Source organism: Leucoraja erinacea, chromosome 9 (assembly GCF_028641065.1).
Source record: "Leucoraja erinacea ecotype New England chromosome 9, Leri_hhj_1, whole genome shotgun sequence".
Lineage (NCBI taxonomy): Eukaryota > Metazoa > Chordata > Chondrichthyes > Rajiformes > Rajidae > Leucoraja > Leucoraja erinaceus.
This window is the reverse complement of record NC_073385.1, coordinates 59,779,284-59,800,276: the sequence shown is the minus strand read 5'-3', so window position 1 is coordinate 59,800,276 and position 20,993 is coordinate 59,779,284. Positions and strand designations below refer to the sequence as shown.

Genomic DNA, 20,993 nt, shown 5'->3' with positions numbered 1-20,993 from the left:
GTCAAGGTATTTCGATATCTCATCCATTTTCTTATAAAAGAAAAAATCCAAGTTAAGTTGTAACTAGTTTGTTCCAACTAAAAGGGAGTGAACAACGAGAAACAACTTCTTCAACATTGGAAATATAAAAATGAATATGTTAGGTTATTTTCGGAGATTAACATCCTGCAGCTCCAATATATGATTATGATAGAAAATTGTTATTAAAATCTGATAGGTTAATGTTACTATAATTACCAATGTGCTCAGCATAAGAGTACGTCACTCAGCTATAACTGGTGGATTTACGTGGATACTTTGTAAAGTACATGTAACATTTATAACACGATCAGGCTAGGAACCCATTCTGAATTATTTCACTTGCCATTTGTATCTTTTTTATGACAGTAGACACAATGTGTTTTTTTCCGCAATACCCAATATGCAGCACAGTGGTTTAAGAAATACATTCGACGCGTCTCTGCTTCAGAGTAACTCTACCAGACTTGTAGTTCTCAATGTGGTAGAAATCTATATCCAAGACCAGAGTCATCCTGCCTGTGGATCAGCTAGTCAACTGAAAACCAAAGAGGATGAACAGCTCTGAGGATACTACCCCCTTGTGGGAAAAGGAAGAGAAGCAATATGAATTCAGTGGACACCCTTTAAAGATCACGACGTTCAAAGGAGCGTATCTCGGCGTCTCTGGTTTTGTCTGGGAACCCGTAAGTCTAGCAGCCTGTAACAAATGCACTGTGTGCAATCCCTTCCACAGACGTATTTTACCAACACTCGACCCTCGGTAGTTGCATAACCTATCTCCGCCGCCCTCCCCAAATGTTTCGCGGTTAAAATGCTGTTCGCAACCCTCAATTTATCCTTTCTGCAGGGACCGGACCTGAGCTGAGTGGTACCTTAAAAAAAATATCCCCCGTGGATCTTAGCAAGGAAAGGGAGCGCATTATAGCTGCACTGCTGTGTTTCATCAAATGGATCTTCGCCATCCATATTCTTCTCTCAATTCACATCCAACCTGTCAACGAGCTCTGTCCATTAACACACATTTCACTTCGTAATTCCGCGCCGCAGTGCCCCTTAATCCTTACTTCCATGCCCATGTCGGGGTGACAATCCTTACTTCCATGCCCATGTCGGGGTGACAAAAGCCGGGAAACGTTATCCGCCCTTTCACTCTCCTGTCACCCGAGGCGGAGGACATTATTTGTAGATGGGGATTGGTTGGTTCTGCGGTCGAGGAAGGAACGGGGGGCTTTAAGACCCTCCTGATTGGGGATGGAGGTTTAGAGTGACTGGACATCCATGGTGAAGATGAGGGAATGGGGGCCTGGAAAACGGAAGTCATGGAGGAGACTAAGAGCGTGTGAGGTGTCTTGGACATAGGTAGGGAGGGATTTGACCAGGGAGGATAGGATGGAGTCGAGGTATGTGGAAATAAGTTCGGTGGGACAAGAACAAGCAGAAACAATGGGTCTGCCAGCACAGTCAGGTTTGTGGATTTAGGGGAGAAGGTAAAATCGGGCCGTGCGGGGCTGGGGAACGATGAGGTTGGAGGCTTGGGAGGGCCGGGAGCTGGAAGAGATGAAGCCCGTGATGGTGTTTGAGAAACCATCACGGTGCTCGTCTGTGGGGGTCCAGGTCCAAGGATAGGTAGGAGGAGGTGTCTGAGTGTTGGCGCCTGGCCTCAGACGGCAGAGATCAGCACGCCAGACCTCCCTTGTCGGCGGGTTTGATCACCCAGTCGGGGTTGTTGCAGAGTGAGTGAAGGGCTGTACGTTCAGGGGGGGAGAGGTTAGAGTGAGAAAGGAGAGTGGAGATGTTGAGGTGGTTGATGTCCCGCCGGCAGTTTAAAATAAAAAAGGTAGGGGGGTCAGTTGGAGACGGGAGAAGGGGTCCGCACTAGGTGGTGAGGACTATTTCACTTGGGTAGTTTGCACCCCAACGGTATGAACGTTGACCTCTCTAACTTCAGGTAGCCCCTGCTTTCTCCCTCCATACCCTCCCCCTTCCCAGTTCTCCCACTAGTCTTATTTCTCCGCCTATATTCTTCCCTTGTCCCGCCCCCTCCCCTGACATCAGTCTGAAGAAGAGTCTTGACCCGAAACGTCGCCAATTAATTCTCTCCATAGATGCTGCCTCGCCCATTGAGTTACTCCAGCATTTTGTGTTCACCTTGAGATTATCTTCACTTGATTATCCTAATTAACCCTGCATTTAACCCCACTAGGACCACTTCATAAGGACCACGCTCATAACCCATGTGAAAAGCAATGTGCACAGGATCCTATTTACGCGACTCCATACCAGTTGATCAAGAGAGAGTCAATTTAATTGTCATTTGGACCCCTGGAGGTCCAAACGAAATGCCGTTTCTGCAGCCATACATTACACACAAATAGACCCCAGACACAACATAATTACATTTTACATAAACATCCATCACATAGCTGTGATGGAAGGCCAAAAAAACTTATCTCTCCACTGCACTCTCCCCCCCCCCCCCCCCATGTCAGAGTGAAAGTCAAAGCCCCCGGCTGGCGATGGCGATTGTCCCGCGGCCATTGAAGCCACGCCGGGTGGTGCAAGGTCGCACACCGGGTCTTGGTGTTGGAGCCCCCGGCGTGCGCTCGCAAAGTCCCGCGGCCATTCCAGCCGCGCGGGGCAGTGGTGTCAGGCCCCGCTCCAGGAGCTCTTCAACCCCGCAACACGATTGGGGCCCCAGTAACCATCCTATTCTCCTTTTTGCGATTTGAAGGTAAACGGATTACAATTAACGCGACTGTGTTGTTTTTATTTTTCAGGGACTCGTACTGTGTCGTTATTTCGAAGATGAAAAGATTAATTTTACAGGGAAGAAGATGATTGAGCTGGGGTCCGGAACTGGGATCGTGGGCATTTTAGCCGCACTGTTGGGTAAGTTAATTCATGCCACAGTTGCACTCCAACGATAGAGATGATATCGGGAATAATGTACTTCAATGTGAATAAGGATAGGCCCATAGTGTCCTACAAAGTTGCAGGGCCGCTTAGATCTCCAACATACATTCCCCTTATGTGTTGTGCTCAAGAAAGTGGCTGCACTCGTGGCGTGGTTTTTACCCACATTCCGAGATATTAATGTCCATTTCTGAGTGTGCGCTTCCGTATCATACCCTGTGCACGGTTTTAAACACAAACGGTATATTAAATGAGCAAGAAAAGGGCAAATACAAGCAGCAAGCAGAATGAGAAGAGGAATTTTAAAAACATCTCTTGTCCTATACATGATCTACTATGTGCAAGCAAAACATTTTTGCAACTAGCACGACAGCAATCAAGGTGATTCCTGGAAGATTTGTTTAAGCTCACGAAAACTGATCGGCTTACTTCTGCAACATGAATCAGGAATGACCCACGGAGCATTACATTTATACTATTTAATGGTTAGATTTACGTAAATTCAGTTACTTTAGTTTAGAGACACAGCGCGGAAAGAGACCCTTCGGACCAGCGATCCCAGTACACCAACACCATCCTACACACTAGGGAGAATTTACCATTTTTACCAAAGCCCAATTAACCTACAAACATGTACGCCTATTGTGTGTGGGAGGAAACCAGAGCACCCGGGGAAACCCCACGCGGTCCCGGGGAGAACGTACAAACTTCGTAACTCCGTACCTGAAGTCAGAATCGAACTCTGGTCTCTGGCGCTGTAAGACAGCAGCTCTCTCGCTACGCCACCGTCCCGCTGCATAGGCTGAGCAACCACCATATATTCAGATTCAGATTCAGATTCAATTTTAATTGTCATTGTCAGTGTACAGTACAGAGACAACGAAATGCATTTAGACAACGAAATGCATTTAAGACAACGAAATGCATTTATATATATCACCAACCCAGTCACAAACCACAGCTCCTCGTCCTTGTCTGATTGAAACCTACCGCGTGGAAACAAGCTCTCCGGCACACCGAGTCCAGGCCGACCATGCCATTCACATCAGTTGTATGCGATCGCACTTTCGCAAACACCTCCTACATATTCGGGACAATTTGCAGAGACTAATTAACCTACAAACCCGCGCGTATTTGGGATATAAGAAGAAACCGCAGCACTCGGACGAAATCCACGCGGTCACAGGGAGAACATGCAAACTCCATACACACAACATCCGATGTCAGGGTCGTACCCTGGTCTCTGACGCTGTAAGGCAGAAACTCAAATAGCTCAATGAGATACCCCAACGCGCAGTCTGTAGAACATGCCAACTGGATTGACGAATAGTATGAGGGATTTTCCTAAATAATTGCTTAAATGTTCTAAAAACAATTAACTATTTCAGTCATCGTGAAGTTATTTGCTTCTTGCTTGGTGAAGAATCACGGTTTAGGGAATCGCTGGAATCGATGCGGCCCATCTCCGTGCTGGTTCTACAAAATAGCCGAACTCGCTTGCAATGGTATATGCGCATAGATCCATTCACTTCATTTTAAAGCAACAGTTCCATCTCCGTCTACCATTGTCATTGGCAGTCCCTAACCAGTCAGCGTTGACGAACCAGTCTGAAGAAGGGTCTCGACCCGAAACGTTGCCAATTCCTTCTTTCCAGAGATGTTGCCTGTCCTGCTGAGTTACTCCAGCTTTTTGTGCCTATCTTCAGTCAGCGTTGAAGATGTTTTCGTACCATTTGAGGTGCTATTGCCAATCATACCGTTCTGTACCCTATAAATCTTGAGCCCCCTCCATCATCAGCAATAAGATATTTTTCCATATTCTCGACCAGCTTCCTTTACAAATATGCACCCATATCTCGCCGTTCTTGTACACCGTTTAGTTCTACCGGCTTGTTTGTATTGAAATCGCTACGTTGAGATTACCACTTTCCACTCTTCCCACCAAAATGCAACCTTCACCTATCTCAGCAGTAAATTGAGTCTGAACAAGGGTTTCGGCCCGAAACGTTGCCTATTTCCTTCGCTCCATAGATGCTGCTGCACCCGCTGAGTTTCTCCAGCATTTTTGTGTACCTTCGATTTTCCAGCATCTGCAGTTCCTTCTTAAACACTCAGCAGTAAATTTCATCTGTTTCCCATTTTCCCCTTCCAGCAGCCTGTCTATATCTTATTGAAATTCGGTAACTACACCCTTACATCTCACCAAGCCTTCAGGGTTCGTGTAGGAAAGAACTACAGATGTCGGTTTAAATCGAAGGTAGACACAGCATAACTGCAATAGCGGGACAGGCAGCATCTCTGGAGAGAAGGAATGGGTGAGGTTTCGGGTCGAGACCCTTCTTCAGATTGATGTCAGGGGAGAGGAGGGACATTCTAACTGTCCCGCACATTCATGCTGGAATCAAACGATGACCGCTGTTTGATGTTTTCCTTCCTCAGGCGGCGATGTCACCCTGACGGACAGACCATACGTTTTGAAACAAATAGAATACAACGTAACTGCAAACATCCCACCCAGCTCAAGGCACCGCTCCAAAATCAGTGCTCTTGCATGGGGCACTGATCAGAACAACTATCCATCCGACTTCGATTTAATTCTGGGATCGGACATTGTGTACAACCCTGCCCATTTTGTAGATCTTTTGCAAACACTTCGGCACCTTTGCAACGAGCAAACTATAGTTTACATGTGTTCTAACATGACAGCCAGAGACGGAGCCACCAACTTCCACCAAGAAATGCTGCCGGGGCAGTTTAATTGCGAGTTAATTCACATAAGCGGGAACAATAACATTTACAAATTGACCAAAAAAAAAGAACTCCCAGAGGCGGAATGAGATCATTTCAGATAGAGGGATGGGCAAACAGCTTACCAGCAATATTGAAGCTAGATATAAAAAAGCAAATTGCTGGTAACGGTCGGTCATCTTTTTGAGGGAAGAGAAACAGAGTTTATGTACATTTTCCCACGGATGCTGCCCGATCTCATGAGCGTTTCCAGAATTTTCTCTTTTTATTTTACATTTACCGTATCTGCTATTCTTTGCTAACATTTGGGGTGGGCCATCGACATGAAAACTATGTAACTATGTCCGTAATTATTCTTCAATTCCGCCCCGGGTAGGCCGTAATCTGACGTTTCATAGCGGGGCTTTACATTAATTTGCGTTCTATACAGATAAGCTTCCTTTAAAATACACCATTCTTTGATTCAATAAGAGCAAGTGAGTTACGTTTCAGTGTCAAGCAAATGCTCACGTCTACAAAGACACAATTTAAATTATCTCTCAGTCCCTCCCCCACTCTAGTCGTTGTACTAGTTTCACTGACGTCCTGTTGAGTTTCACTGTCTGCTTAACTCGTTATCATCTAGCCCACAGCCAACAATGGACCATTGTGGGCTCCACCGTTCCTAATCATCGTTACTTTTTTGCATATATTTAATTCATTTGTTTTATATCTCTCTCTATATCGCCATCTATATCTCTCGTTTCCCTTTCCCCTGACTCTCGGTCCTTTTCTCCAGAAATGATGCCGGGCCCGCTGAGTTACTCCAGCTTTTTGTGTAAATCTTAAATTCTCACCTTACCCTGTTGCAATATTAATGACACTTCTCACTACGCCATTGACTCAGATTTGCGTCGACAGTTATTTATGCTGCCAAAGCTAAAATATTTAACAAAACTTTTGAAGGCCCCGTAGATTAAAAGCACCCGGAACATTTTCACATGGGTTTCAAAATGTTGCAACTGGCCGTTATAACTTAACCCAAATTCATTATTAGACAGGGTGCGGCCACTAGGCGGACCAACTAATCCACTTTCGCCTTCATCTCTTCCCCCCATCCCGACTTCTACGCTTTCTCCTAATTCTAAACATTAGACTATTATTTCACTCATTGCAAGATCATATGATCATATTGCCTTGATCATATTGAATGGCGGTGCAGGCTCGAAGGGCCTAATGGCCTACTCCTGCACCTAATTTCTATGTTTCTATGTTTCTATCTGACGATGAAGCTGCTTGTTTGACGAAGCATCTGACAGACCCGGTAGCTTTGTGATTGGAGTTGCAATTGTCTGGTCTAAAATAAATACCGATTACTGCTAATTCCCAGAATTCTGACTACAATATGGTTTGTTATTGAATGCAATGACATAAAGTGTAATTGGGTGCCTCGAATGAATCTGTCCATGTTGACACTGAATACGACAAACGGAAGTTCCCGTTGACTTGTTTTTCTAATATACAGTGCATTCAGAAAGTATTCAGACCCCTTCACTTTTTCCACATTTTGTGTTACAGCTTTATTCTAAAATTGATTAAATTCATTTTTTATCATCAAACCGCGCACAATACCCCATAATTAAAAAAGCGAAAACAGGTGTTTAGACATTTTTGCAAAGTAATTCAAAATAAATAACTGAAATATCACATTTACTTAAGTATTCAGACCTTTAACTCAGTACTTTGTTGAAGCGCCTTTGGCAGCGATCACATCCACAAGTCTTCTTGGGTATGACGCTACAAGCTTGGCACACCTGTATTTGGGTAATTTCTCCCATTCTTCTCTGCAGATTCTTTCAAGCTCTGTCAGGTTGGATGGGGAGCGCCGATGCACAGCTATTTGCAGGTCCCTCCAGAGATGCCTGGAGATTAAATATCTGCCGGCCTGCTCCTTTCCCTCTATTGTACAAGCACTAGAAGATGCGAGCGATATGTTTCCAAGCAGTGGGTCGTTCTGCCAAAGCACATTACCACACAAACATCGCCTGCTAAAAGTGGGACGTTATTTATGGACCAATACTGTGTACTAATTCAGTTTTGATTGTTCTGTAGAATATCCGAAATAGCCACAGTCTATTGCTCGTTTGTTATTTGTAAATATTAATTGCGTTGTAATGCAAATAATAAATCTTAAACTATAGTAGTGCGGACTGGCGTTGCTTGTTTTTATCTTTGGTTTTGTTTTATTGAGCTGGATCTTTGGATGTGGTCTCAGAGAATAACTAGTGGCGCCTTTGCCTCTTTCCACAAAACCAATGATGCACACTTTTCTCGTTGTTTGCCAGCATTTGTGATTTATTATAACATAGAAAATTATGCAAATGCTCAGTCAGCATGTGTGGAAAGAAGAAAAGCTTCATCAGAAGTGTGTGCATTAACGTGTACCTTGATCATCCGAAAGCAGAGCAAAGTGCGCCCATATTATGTGGAAGCCCCACAGTCCTACCGTTGATGGACTGGGACAAGCAATATTAATTCTAGAGAAATCACCCTGCATCATTACAGCTGGCGTTTGCACCAGATAGCTTTTCCAATCACAGGCACAAAATGCTGGAGTAGCTCAGCGAGTCTGGGGGCATCTCTGGAGTAAAGGAATAGACGACGTCCAATGAAGGGTCTCTTAGTCTCAAGGGGCTCGACCCGAAACGTCGCCTACTCCTTTTCTGTGGCGTTTTGCATTTGGATTAATCCTTTAAAATCTAAAAAATAATTTTGCAGATTTCAGTTGCACCTGCTCCGTCCACTATATATTCTTTCAGTCTAGGGCAGATAAATGAATAAATGAAACAGAACTGTATGACCATCGTAATGCGAACCTTAGTGGGAAAATATGTCTAGGCATATTTAACCCCGCGATTTATATGTCTTTCAAATTTACCTGCCGTATGACCAAATTGTATTTTAAGCATTTTGTATTAGAGTCTGAAGAAGAGTCTCGACCCGAAACGTCGCCTATTTCCTTCGCTCCGTAGATGTTGCCTCACCAGCTGAGTTTCTCCAGCATTTTTGTCTACCTTGGATTAGAGGGTACTAGTTTTAAGGAAAGATTGGACAGACTTGCATTGGTTTTTTTCTGGAACCCAGAGGTTGAGGGAAACCTGATAGAAGTATATAAAATGATGGGAGGCATAAATCGGACACACAGAATATTATTTCCTATGGTCGATATGTCAAAGACTAAAGGGCGTAGCTTCATTATGAGATTGACAGTTTGAAGGAGACATGCGGGCAAGGGGGTACTGGGTGCCTGTAACACATTGCTCGGGGGTGGTGGTGGAAGCAGAGACGATTGTAACGTTGAAGGGGGTTTTATGCAGGCACATGGTAGGCAGGGACTGGAGGAATATGAATTAAGTGCAGGCAGAAGAGATTAATTTAATTTGGTATCATATGCGGCATGAAAACTGCACACTGTTCCTGTGCTGATCTATTCTACGTTCTGCGTAATTCAATCTATTACGAGATTTTTCAGTAGTTGCGCACGTAGATATTTAGATTCATATCATTACGGATATACGAGATCATAGTACTCTTTCTGGCGATTGCACGAGTCTGTTCTCCGATAACTGATAAACGATGAAAGCGATAAAATAAACGATGAACTCTTTACATCAATTTGTATATTGTGACAATTTATTGGATTCATATAGTTCACATTTTACGGGCAATGGTTTATACGAAACCGCGTATCTTTTGGAAAAAGAAATGCAAAGTAATAATGATTTATTCCGCGCTTCCAGGTCCATTTTGTTCGGATTGTCCCGTGTGGGCTATAACTGAATTATATGGTGTTGTAGCCATAATCTGAGGCCAACCAGTTCACTTCCATCCCAGTTATACGATTTCCTTCGATCAAAATGACCCCCCGCCCCCTCAGGATAGTTATCCCTTGGACAAATGTAAACATCCCATGCTGCTCTTTAGAAAGAAACATAATCAGAGTGTATCGCCTTTGCAGAACTAGATCTGTTGCTTTCACTTCAGCGAGTTTCGGCAGAGGCAGTGGGTGAAAGGACACTGGCCGAGTGTCCAGAAACTGCAAACTCCCGTGAGTTTAATGCATCGCCAGCCACTTAACCAGGTCAATTTCTAGCCTGATTGGTTTTATTAATTCCACTTTCCACTAAGGACGTTCAAACGACTATTCACACAGAGAGTGGTAAATCTCTGGAACTCTCTGCCACAGAAGGTAGTTGAGGCCAGTTCATTGGCTATATTTAAGAGGGAGTTAGATGTGGCCCTTGTGGCTAAAGGGATCAGGGGATATGGAGAGAAGGCAGGTACGGGATACTGAGTTGCATGATCAGCCATGATCATATTGAATGGCGGTGCAGGCTCGAAGGGCCGAATGGCCTACTCCTGCACCTATTTTCTATGTAACTATGTATCTATGTGTAAATGAAACGAACATACTGTCTTGAAGGTTTAAATCCGCGGGGGTCATAACGTTCCAGAATTAAATACATTACTCGATAATTAAAGATACCTTTCCGATATTAACCATGATGGAAATCCACCCACGCGCCGTTTAGTGAGAATAGTAGAATACATTAATAATAGCATACATAATGTACACCTTACGTTAGTTGGTACGATACACTTTCTCACAGTCCTGGTGTCAGTTCGGGATTGATATGGAACAAAATGATATCTACATGCAGGAAAGATCTGCAGATGCTGGTTTAAATCGAAGGTAGACACAAGGAAGAAGGGTCTCGACCCGAAACGTCACCCATTCCTTCTCTCCAGAGATAATGCCTGTCCCGCTGAGTTACTCCAGCATGTTGTGTCTACCTTAGAATGATATCTACTTTGGCATCTTATACTATTGCGGTAACACAGTGGCGGTAGCATCTGAGAATTACATGGCTCTGGTGAAATGATGTGTTAGTGGTTACTCGGAACGCGACTCTTTGTGGATTGTTCTAATTGTATTCCCATCCTCTTATTAAAAACGAGTTGTTTAAATATATTAATAGATTATAACAATAAGAATCATAAATTATTTGGGAAAACCTGATCAACGAAGGGGAATAGGACGGAGCGGAAAGTTGCTTTGAAGCAAAATAGTGAACTTTGTGTGTGTGCTTCCTGACTTTACGTCAGAAACTGGTGCTCAGTGCTTTTTGGTCACTTTGTAAATGCAATTACTTCTGCTTGTATTGACGACCTCGCTGTTAAACTGCTCTGGCAACAGGGTCTCGTGGAAGTCGACCGACCCCTCTCTGTACTTCATATCAGTAGACAAGTAAATGACCGTGTTGGGGCCGCAGAGGTCTCTCAGTGTCTGGAAGAGGCAGGGAAATTGCACTGGGCAGTACACGAGATCTGAGCCCAGGATGAAATCGAAATCGTTTGGGTAATTTTTCTGATCAGTCCCCCAAAGCAAAGGGCTGATTTTGATCCGGTGTTTGGCATCGGGAGGAATGTTGGCAGAGACATTGTATTCGAGTTGCTTCATAACGTACGGTTTGTCCGTCAGAGTGACATCCCCGCCTGGCAAAATAATAACATCGTAAACATCATTACTGATCCTGCTTTTTCAGTAGTTACTTTTCATAACGTCGCAACATAATACATGTACAAATGCTGTTCCTCAAGTGGCATTATTCTCGCAAGGGCATTTGGAGGGACAATAACGTCTCCATAATAAACCAATACCGTATCATTCAGTGTGTATGTGAGATTTGTTAGCAGATGACTGTGAATACGGCAAATATGCCATCGTTGACGTTTGATTAAGAAGATACATTTTTATCGGTGATGAAATAGACATAACAATTAATTTGAATGCCCGAAGCAAGGAGAACGTGCATCTGGGTTTCCACTGCTGGCAGTTTAACATGGGAGGGAAGGCCACCAGTATCCCCATAAATGTGATCACTCGCCGTAGTTGGCTGAAGTGAAAGCACACGGGTGTATGAGGAAGGGTAACTAGAGGAATGTGCTCAGTTAGTAGAATCGTGAGCGTATGCAGAACAAATTACAACTACAGCAGCGAATTGATATAATTTGCGACAAGAATAGAAAGATACCATTTAGTTTTTAGTTTTAGTTTTAGCTATGGACATACGGCGTTGAAACTACCACCGTGCCCACGACGGCCATCCATCACTCTTCCAGACTAGTTCTGTGTTATTACATTTTCTCATCCATTCCCGAAACATACGAGTCAATTTACAGCGGCCGATTAGCCTACAATCCCGCACTTCTTTGTGACATGGGAGGGATCTGGAGGACACAGAGGAAACCCACGGGTTTACAAATGGAGCGTGCAAACTCCACACTAGCAGCATCGGAAGTTAGGAAGGAACCCGATTCTCTTGCGCTGTGAGGCAAGCAAGTCTACCAGCTATACTACAATGCTACTGGTTTCAAACAGTGATTAAGGTCAGCTGCGATGAACATTCGATATGAAAGTATTGACTGTAAGAGCAAATAGACAAACATTAACAGATCGGAGAAAACCAATAACGAATATTCTGGTAAACAATATAACTGAATGTAGATTGAGTAGTCACGACCTTGGGAGGTTCATTTCAACGGAGGTTGCCGTGAATGTAATTGAATTAAGAAAAAGATAAAATATTAGCACACTCGTCATACAGCATCCAAGAAAAGAGAAACAGTTAACATTTTCGGCGGTATGACGTCAACCCGAATCCAAGAAAGATGTGGGTAATTATATGGAATGATATTAAGAAGTTTGGAATTGTCAACTGGGAAAGTGATTGAATAATTCATGCTCAATAATCATTAAAGCTCAACGAACAAATTCTAAAAAATAACTTCGAGGGCTTCTGGAACGTTTCCCTCCATTTCAAGAAGGCTGGAATACCAAGGGGTACAAGGTATGGCAGAACGATCAGGTTCGGCACCTGCTACAGTGTTGGACACTTTAAATTCCGAAAGATAGTTTTACCTTTGGTGCGGTTAACAGTGGAGTATCCTAGCAAATGCCGCGGTTTAAAAATTCGGAGTATTAAATAGTCTCGGATTAAACACCCTTGAATGTAAAAAAAAAATAAAATCAGATGTGAACTATTTGAGGTATTGTAGCAAAGGGTGAAATTGATCTAATATTTAAGAAAACGCGGAAGAGGAAAAAAAAAGAGTGAAAGATGAACGCGAAGAACTCATCCGGTTGAATAATATATCGCTGTCTATCCCTGTCTCTGTATTAGGAACTGGTGCTTATTGTAAGGGACCTTCCGGGCAATTGTGATCTGCAGAATATTGATGTTGGCTGTCTCCACTGTTGATGTTGGTGGCAAGGCCACAAGGATGGATAATTTATCTTTAAATTTGTTGAAAATGGTCATTGCTTATTTATCCTCTATCAGTGTATGCTTAGTAAACCGATTATTACCAATATAATAATATGGTGATATGACCAATATGATATAGTGATAAATACCACTAGTCATTTGTCCTGGACCAGCCACATCGATGCTGTAGCCAAGAAAGCACGGCAACCTCTCTACTTCCTTACAAGGCTTAGAAAGTTCGGCATGTCAGCAACAACCCTCGCCAACTTCTACGAATGCGCCGTAGAAAGCATTTTATCAGAATGCATCACAGCCTGGTTTGGGAACAGCTCCATCCAAGGCAGCAAGAAATTGCAAAGAGTTGTGGACGTAGCCCAGACGTACCCCGGACGTAGCCGAGACGTAGCCCAGACAAGTAAACAAAACAACCTCCCTTCCAGTGACTCCATAATATTATTATATTGGTAATAATCGGTTTACTAAGCATACACTGATAGAGGATAAATATGCAATAAGAGGAGAAGAAGGGGTGACATAATTAAGGAATTAATTAAACAAACTTTAAAATATTTAAATGTTTTGTGTCTTACACTAAATGATGTACCATTATCCTTTACATGCGCACTGTCGTCTGTTTGATTGCATTCGTGCTTAGTCTATCCTTTGACGGGATAGCGCGGAAACAAAAAACGTTCACTGTATCTCGGTACACATGACAATAATAAACTAAACTAAACTAAACTAAACTACATATCATTGGCATGATAAAGAGTGAATACATAGATAGGCACCGCGCACGGTTATTTGGACAGCAAGTTGAGCGAGGTAAACTCTGGGGATGGGCTAGAAAATGTAAATGAAGAGCTAACTACAGTTAACATGAACAATGAACGTACCCAGCAACGTGGCTAAAATCCCCACGATACCGCTTCCCGACCCAAGTTCCAGCAGCCTCTTCCCGGTAAAATCAACATTCTCTTCCTGAAAGAACTGACACAGAGCGAGACCCTGAAAAAGAAACAGGCAAATATCAATTTCGGCACGGCTCACAGCACAGAGGACAATGCGGGACTGTGGGGGTAGGGCGGAGGCAGTGAACTCGGTGGGTAGAAAGTAATTCCATGTAAGAACCTCAGGACAGCCCTCGGAATCCCGCGGAAGCAGTCGATATCCTGCATTTAAATGAGAACGGCGTTTGAGGGATTAAAAGCGACGAGAGAAATGTGACGGAAAGCCGCGTTCCGTGAAGCATTTTTACCAATATCTTCATTCAGCACTCAAGCATTGTTCTCTGTGAAAGCACAATGCAAATCAGACTAAAAAGTAAAAGCAAAATGCAAAAGTACATTATAAATACGCTTCACGGGCTAAAGGCCCTGCAGTTGGAAAGGCAGTTGGAATGAAACAATGAGTTTCAACCCCAGAAACCATGGGAACATAGTTCCAATGACTCTTGTCAACATCTGCAGATGCACCACAGATAACATCCTATCGGGGCGCATCACAACTTGCTCAAAAATTTCCAGAGAGCTGCGAAGGGAAAGCAAGGGCTCGTTACAAACCAGCCTCCAACTCCACCCCCATACACTCCACCTATACTCCGCTACCAAGGATAAACAGCCAACATAATCCATTTCTTGTTTAAGAAGGAACAGCAGATGCTGGAAAATCGAAGGTAGCCAGTCTGAAGAAGGGGTTCGGCCCGAAACGTTGCCTATTTCCTTCCCTCCATAGATGCTGCTGCACCCGCTGAGTTTCTCCAGCGCTTTTGTCTACCTATAATCTATTTCTTCTTGCGTATGGCGTGCACAGCCTCAAGTTGTAAGACAACTTGTTCTGTTTGATCTTCCGTTTGTGCACTGTCTTCCGTTTGTGCACGATTGCATTCGTCGAAACAGTGAAGGTTGCAATCTCCCACCCCAGCCAACATAATGAAAGTCCGCCAAACTCTGAAGTAGTTTTCCTTTGTTTTGCAAATCGCTTTTATAAACATGTTTGGCAGACGGGACGCCTCTGCCCTTCACCTCCTCCCCCCACCCACCCCCACCCACCTCTTACCTCCTCGTCCCCAAGAACGGCCTGGAACTTGGATTTTTTTCACTTGGTGTCTAGACTATTGCTGCACTTAGTAACAGTGATGAAGTCGGAAGGTTTTACATCGCGACAGATATGCCAGTCGGAATTGCGTTCACACGCGTACTGTTTTATACAACGCGACCTCATTACTGTTACACCTTCACGGGAAGTACTGCCAGGTCAAGGGAAGTATTGTACATGGTTTTTATCCCATCACCTTATCTCCCTGTTGTTCAGGTTGCCGGTATCAGTGGAAGTAAACTCCAAAGTCTCAGTAAAAATGGGCGACAAGTCCTTCAGCTTCAAGAAAATATTTGGTCAAAACCTTCACTTATTCTTTTTCTAATACCTTAAAGGCCCTGGGGTGTGCTTCCTATAGGCATAATAATTAACCTGTTTTGAACCTTAGCGAATTCCTCAATAATTCCCGGTTCTCTGCTGATCTCGTCCACACCTGCTGCTTTATGTTTGATTTATCTTCAAGCAGTTGTTTTCAGTTAACCCTCATCAGTAACTTATTTTAAATCTAATCCGACTTACCCCCTCGCCTCGCTTCCCATGGTATCCTCGTTATATCCAATCAGGCCCGAGAGATTTTCTAACTTCACACGCTTTAGGTTGTCATTTAACATGGGCCAAAGGCAGGCCAAGGGAACCAGCTGAGATAGACACCTTGGTCGGATCGGACAAATTGTATCCAAGGCCCTGTGTCTAGGTTCTATAGCCCCATGACTCCAAACCGGTGCGCCCGGGGGAAACACACGCGGCCACAAGAAGAACGTGCAAACTCCACGCAAACAACACAGGGGTAGGATCGAACCCGGGTGGCTGAAGCTGTGAGGCATCAGCTCTACTAGCTGTGCCACCAAACCAGCCTTTGTCTTTTCCATAACGATGCCTATTCCAACCCTGAATTATAATAATTGTGAGCAAAGTGTGTCCCTCATTGATACACCTTCCAGGTCTCCTTCAAATTTCCCATCGCGTGTTGGGCTTGCTGTGTGGTAATTAAATGAAGACTCTTTTTACAATCCAACCCGAGAAATATTCAGCGTCTCTCCCTGAACCCGAATGTACCTCGGTTGCAATAAGGCTGGGGAAAGGGCATTGACACGCTATTTGAAAATCCTCAACCGCAAAAGGAGCCTCACTCCCCACCGAGGGAGTGATGTCACACTGTCCCAAAATCAAAGCTGGAGCAACTTCCGGACACCGCGTACTTGCCACCTATACCTACCCCCAACACAAGCCAATGCGGCCAAAGGATGCACGAACATTTGCAAAAACAATGTCAGGATTGTGTGTGTAACAGACCATTGCACTTACTGGTCCCCATACGTAAGCAGAGACGCCTAAGGATGATTCTTTAAACAGACTAATCTTCATCGTGTGTCCACAATAGTCATAATCTTTCACCTCCACATTTTTTATTTTATCTTCAGTGGTGGACATGTTCGCGGATTACGACCGTTTCCTTTCAGTTGCAGTTCCACGAGTCCGCTCCACTGGGGTTTATCTAGGATTTAAGAGAGAGAGAATCACCGGTATCTCCATGCAGAAAAGCAGCGCATCGTTTCAACCGCGCAAAGGCACCGCAAAACGAGTGAGGGCGCGTTAAAATGTGTGGCGCTTCAAATAAATTGCATCATTTGATCACCTTGAGAGTGTACCGGTCTTACAACTGGGAGAAACGCCGCTCAAATTCGTCGGATGATTTTATGGCCCAAAGCCAAATCTATTGTTTGCACTCCAGAAAATCGTGAAACCCGTTCATTCCTCAGTTGGCAATAAACACGTACCGGACTCGGGAAACGAGACGGGTTGATTCATAGCAATAAATAAATAAATAAAGTGATCAGGAGCTTTTGTGCGTGTGTGAGAGAGAGAGAGGAGAGAGGGGAGGAGAGAGTCATACATTTGCAACCCATTCCACCTAAAACGACGACAGCGATTAAATTAATGAAGTATAGTCAGATAAATATTGACAATCTATTTTATAAATCACATAAACATTACATAGCTGCGATAATTCACTGGGATAAAATTCCATCGTGCGGGCATCAATTCGGCTCAATTTAAAGAAATCTCATGAAACGTTGATTCTATAGGTGGCCCTCAGCGGTGAGGTTATTCGGGGAAGAACCAAGCGGATTTTATGAATTAAATCTCATTCCAGGCGACATAAAGAACAGGAGGATTGATTAGTCCATGGGACTTCTCAAACCTGCTACAACCTTCGTCAGTCACGCCAATACCGTGACCCTTACTTTCGTGTGTGTGGGTTACATCCGGATGGTCCGCTTTCCTCCCAACTTCTAAGGATACGTTAGCCGGGTTTACTGCCGCTGCAACTCGTTACCCAGTGAGGCAAGAAAATGAATCAAAAGGGCGCTGGCGGGCATTTGTGAAGGGGGCATGGAGAGAAAGGGGAGAGAGTACCGGGACTATTGCACAGAGTGATGGCATTTAACCATCGAGCCAAACGGCCAGCTTCCGAAACACAAAATATGAAATTAAGTTGGATCTGCGCAGAGAAAAACAACCCAATGTTTAATGTCGAGAACCCCTCGGTGGAACCTGGAAGCAGTAAACGAGTTTGTTTTCAGTTGCAGAAAGGATGGGGGAGCGGAGCATGCGACTCGCAGAGCATCTCTGTCAGAGTGATCCCAGTTCTGCCCTGCTGATTATGATGGTATTTGGTTATATAGAGAACACACATGCGGTGAGAACAAGGTCCTGCTTCCGCGCCGCATCTCTCTCAGACTCCAAACCAAATAATGGTGAAACTGCGAAATGCACAGCTGCCGGGAGGACTTACGGGTCTGCGGCAGAACTGGTTCGTTCTGGTACAAACGGAGAAGGCAAATGAAGCTGTTGATATTGAGCATGGAAGGTTGTGGCAAGATGGAACACTGTTTCTCAAGCTTACGCGGGGCCACTTTATAACAGCGAAGGGGGTCACAGACCGATAGTACACCGTGGCAGTTCGATTCAGAATTACAGTGTGGCAGGTAACGGGAAGCATTGAGCTGCCTCTGCATGTGTACGGCAGGCAAAGCTGTCAGATAAACAGTGAAACGCTATTTCTCCATGGTCGAGGGAACTGCAGTCGACTTAATTCCAAGCGAATCAGTGTTTCAACCGGAGAGGCTGGGTCCATGGACGGAGGGCCAGGACGAGGTAAAAGCACATGTAATGTAAACCTTGGCCTCCTCGTTCCACATTCTCGCTTGCCCCTTCTCTCATGTTTTTGTCTTCTTCCATGTGGCAGCAGGACAGTAGCGCTGAAGTTGATGTTTAACCGCGTTCTGGACCACCCAGCATGGCACTCAGCTTTATCTTTGGTAGGATATCTTACAGAAATAAATGCAACAGTTCATAGGGAAATGAAGGGCGGTGTCCAGGTTGATGGGTGTGTGCAGGTTGATGGGTGTGTGCAGGTTGATGGGTGTGTGCAGGTTGGATGGGTGTGTGCAGGTTGATGGGTGTGTGCAGGTTGATGGGTGTGTGCAGGTTGGATGGGTGTGTGCAGGTTGATGGGTGTGTGCAGGTTGGATGGGTGTGTGCAGGTTGATGGGTGTGTGCAGGTTGATGGGTGTGTGCAGGTTGATGGGTGTGTGCAGGTTGATGGGTGTGTGCAGGTTGGATGGGTGTGTGCAGGTTGGATGGGTGTGTTTAGAGGAGCAACACTGTTCTCTCCGTGTAGTCAGGGATAAACAAAGCATCATCTTTGAGAAGCACTAGCAGCACTTAAAACATTGGGCTTGTACACTCTGGAGTTTAGAAGGATGAGAGGAAATCTCAATGAAACGTATAAGATTGTTAAGGGCTTGGACACGTTAGAGGCAGGAAACATGTTCCCGATGTTGGGGGAGTCCAGAACCATGGGCCACAGTTTAAGAATAAGGAGTAAGCCATTTAGAACTGAGATGAGGAAACACTTTTTCTCACAGAGAGCGGTGGAATTCTCTGCCTCAGGGAGGCAGGTGGAGGCAGGTTCTCTGTACGCTTTCAAGAGAGAGCTAGATAGGGCTCTTAAAAATAGCGGTCAGGGGATATGGGGATAAGGCAGGAACGGGGTACTGATTGGGGATGATCCGCCATGATCACATTGAATGGCGGTGCTGGCTCGAAGGGCCAAATGGCCTACTCCTGCACCTATTGTCTATTGTCTATAGAACACAGAAGAGTCGAGGACAGGAATAAGCGCTTTAGGCTATCATGCCTGCACAGGTTCTGTAACCCCCTAATACCCGCCTGTTCATGTCTCCAGGTTAAAGCCTTTTAAACGTCACTGTGATGTCTGAATCCTCTCCTGGCAGCGCGTTCCAGACATCCAATGTGTAAAAAAAAACTTCCCTCATAAATCTTTAAACTTTTCATTCTCACTTTAAACCCAAGCCTGTGGTATTTGTGATTTACATCCTGGCATCGGTTCTTACCACTAATTATCTCAATACAATTACATCGCTACAACTTTTCATAATGCTGCCTGTAATAAAATTATTATCATCTAAAACTCTTATTTCATCACTAACATCGCAGGTACTAATAAAAACACGCATCTAAATATTTATATGATGAACACTGACACGATAGCCGTGTTACTCATAATACACCTAGCATTTAATACACGAAAGGAACTGCATCAGTAACTATATAATTTTGGAATATACTATTTTTGAGGAGATTGTATCAATGTCATTTAATTTCTCACTCAGGGTAATCAAGCAAGTTATATTTGTTACAGGTTATGTATCGTGGTGAAACGACGTCAGAGGAAATATAAGAAAGCCAAAAAGACATAAAACTCACTCAAAGGCGCTCCCGTGCTACCGCAGTGAAGTTTAACCGGCGGTTTGTTTCAGCTACTATTCTGTAGCGTTGACCAGAAGGGCAGGCGGAGAGCGTCCAGTGAGAGTGCGCCCTGGTTTTAACCTCCCAAGAACTCGCCGGAACACAGCAGTTTTATCGCAAGACGTCACTTGAAGGTCAGCGAGATGAAGGCGTGAATTGAGATAGCAAGGTGTCTTGTTGGTTTTGGTTGGCTGGGGAAGGAGAAGAGCTTAATGCAGTGGGATGTTTAAGAGGGAACTGCAGATGCTGGAGAATCGAAGGTTACACAAAAAAGCTGGAGAAACTCAGCGGGTGCAGCAGCATCTATGGAGCGAAGGAAATAGGCAACGTCTGAAGTCTGAAGAAGGGTTTCGGCCCGAAACGTTGCCTATTTCCTTCGCTCCATAGATGCTGCTGCACCCGCTGAGTTTCTCCAGCTTTTTTGTGTAACCTTAATGCAGTGGGATGCGGGGATCAGCGAGGTTCTACAAGGCTAGGGCGGAGGCGGCTTGAGGCACCCCCCCCCCCCAAACCTGTGCCTGTCCTGATTTGAACTTTAAAGGGACAAAAAATCACTACGTTTTAGATAAAATACACACAAATAACTCTCTTAAAATCATTTGGACGGGAAAATGCAACGAGAAATATGACGGACAATCACCTGTTGGACTGCCGTTGATCTATCCTGGTGATGTGACCACAACAGTGGAAAACAAAGGGCAAAGCAAAACGTGGAGCAATGAAATATAACGCCAGGAGTTGGTGTGGACTGTTGATCAGCTGTCTGGGGAGAAATTGCTCCCTTCCATAATTAAAGAATTATAGGGCGAGGAACACACCCTTCGGCTCAGTGGCCGCACTGAATGTGAAGCACGCACTTTTACACTAACCTGACTAACCCTTTCTATTCTCCCCCGATTTCCGTCCCTCTGGATTCTTCCAGTCATCCACATCCCAATTCCCGCTGTCAATTTACCAACGAATCCACGGGCTCTCGAGATGTGGAAGGAGCCCGGGGAAAATCCACGCGGTCTCAAGGAGAATACAAACTCCACGCAAAGAGCAACAGAGGTTGGGATTGCACCCGGCTGT

At 44.5% G+C, this 20,993-nt stretch overlaps 2 protein-coding genes across 2 annotated transcripts; one reads left to right on the top strand and one right to left on the bottom strand.

The window, feature by feature from the left end:
* The first annotated feature begins 169 nt into the window (after positions 1 to 169).
* LOC129700445 (EEF1A lysine methyltransferase 3-like) lies at positions 170 to 7,493 on the top strand. The gene is made up of 3 exons (XM_055640939.1): positions 170 to 704; positions 2,799 to 2,910; positions 5,374 to 7,493. Exons 1-3 carry the CDS (start codon positions 573 to 575, stop codon positions 5,769 to 5,771), a joined length of 642 nt encoding a protein of 213 aa, XP_055496914.1. The 5' UTR covers positions 170 to 572; the 3' UTR covers positions 5,772 to 7,493.
* Positions 7,494 to 9,308: 1,815 nt separating this feature from the next.
* LOC129700446 (EEF1A lysine methyltransferase 3-like) lies at positions 9,309 to 16,610 on the bottom strand. Its single transcript, XM_055640940.1, has 3 exons — positions 16,392 to 16,610; positions 13,886 to 13,997; positions 9,309 to 11,217 (listed from the first exon to the last, which is right to left on the bottom strand). The coding sequence occupies exons 1-3, from the start codon at positions 16,515 to 16,517 to the stop codon at positions 10,838 to 10,840; spliced, it is 618 nt and encodes a 205-aa protein (XP_055496915.1). The 5' UTR covers positions 16,518 to 16,610; the 3' UTR covers positions 9,309 to 10,837.
* Between the last annotated feature and the right edge of the window lie 4,383 nt (positions 16,611 to 20,993).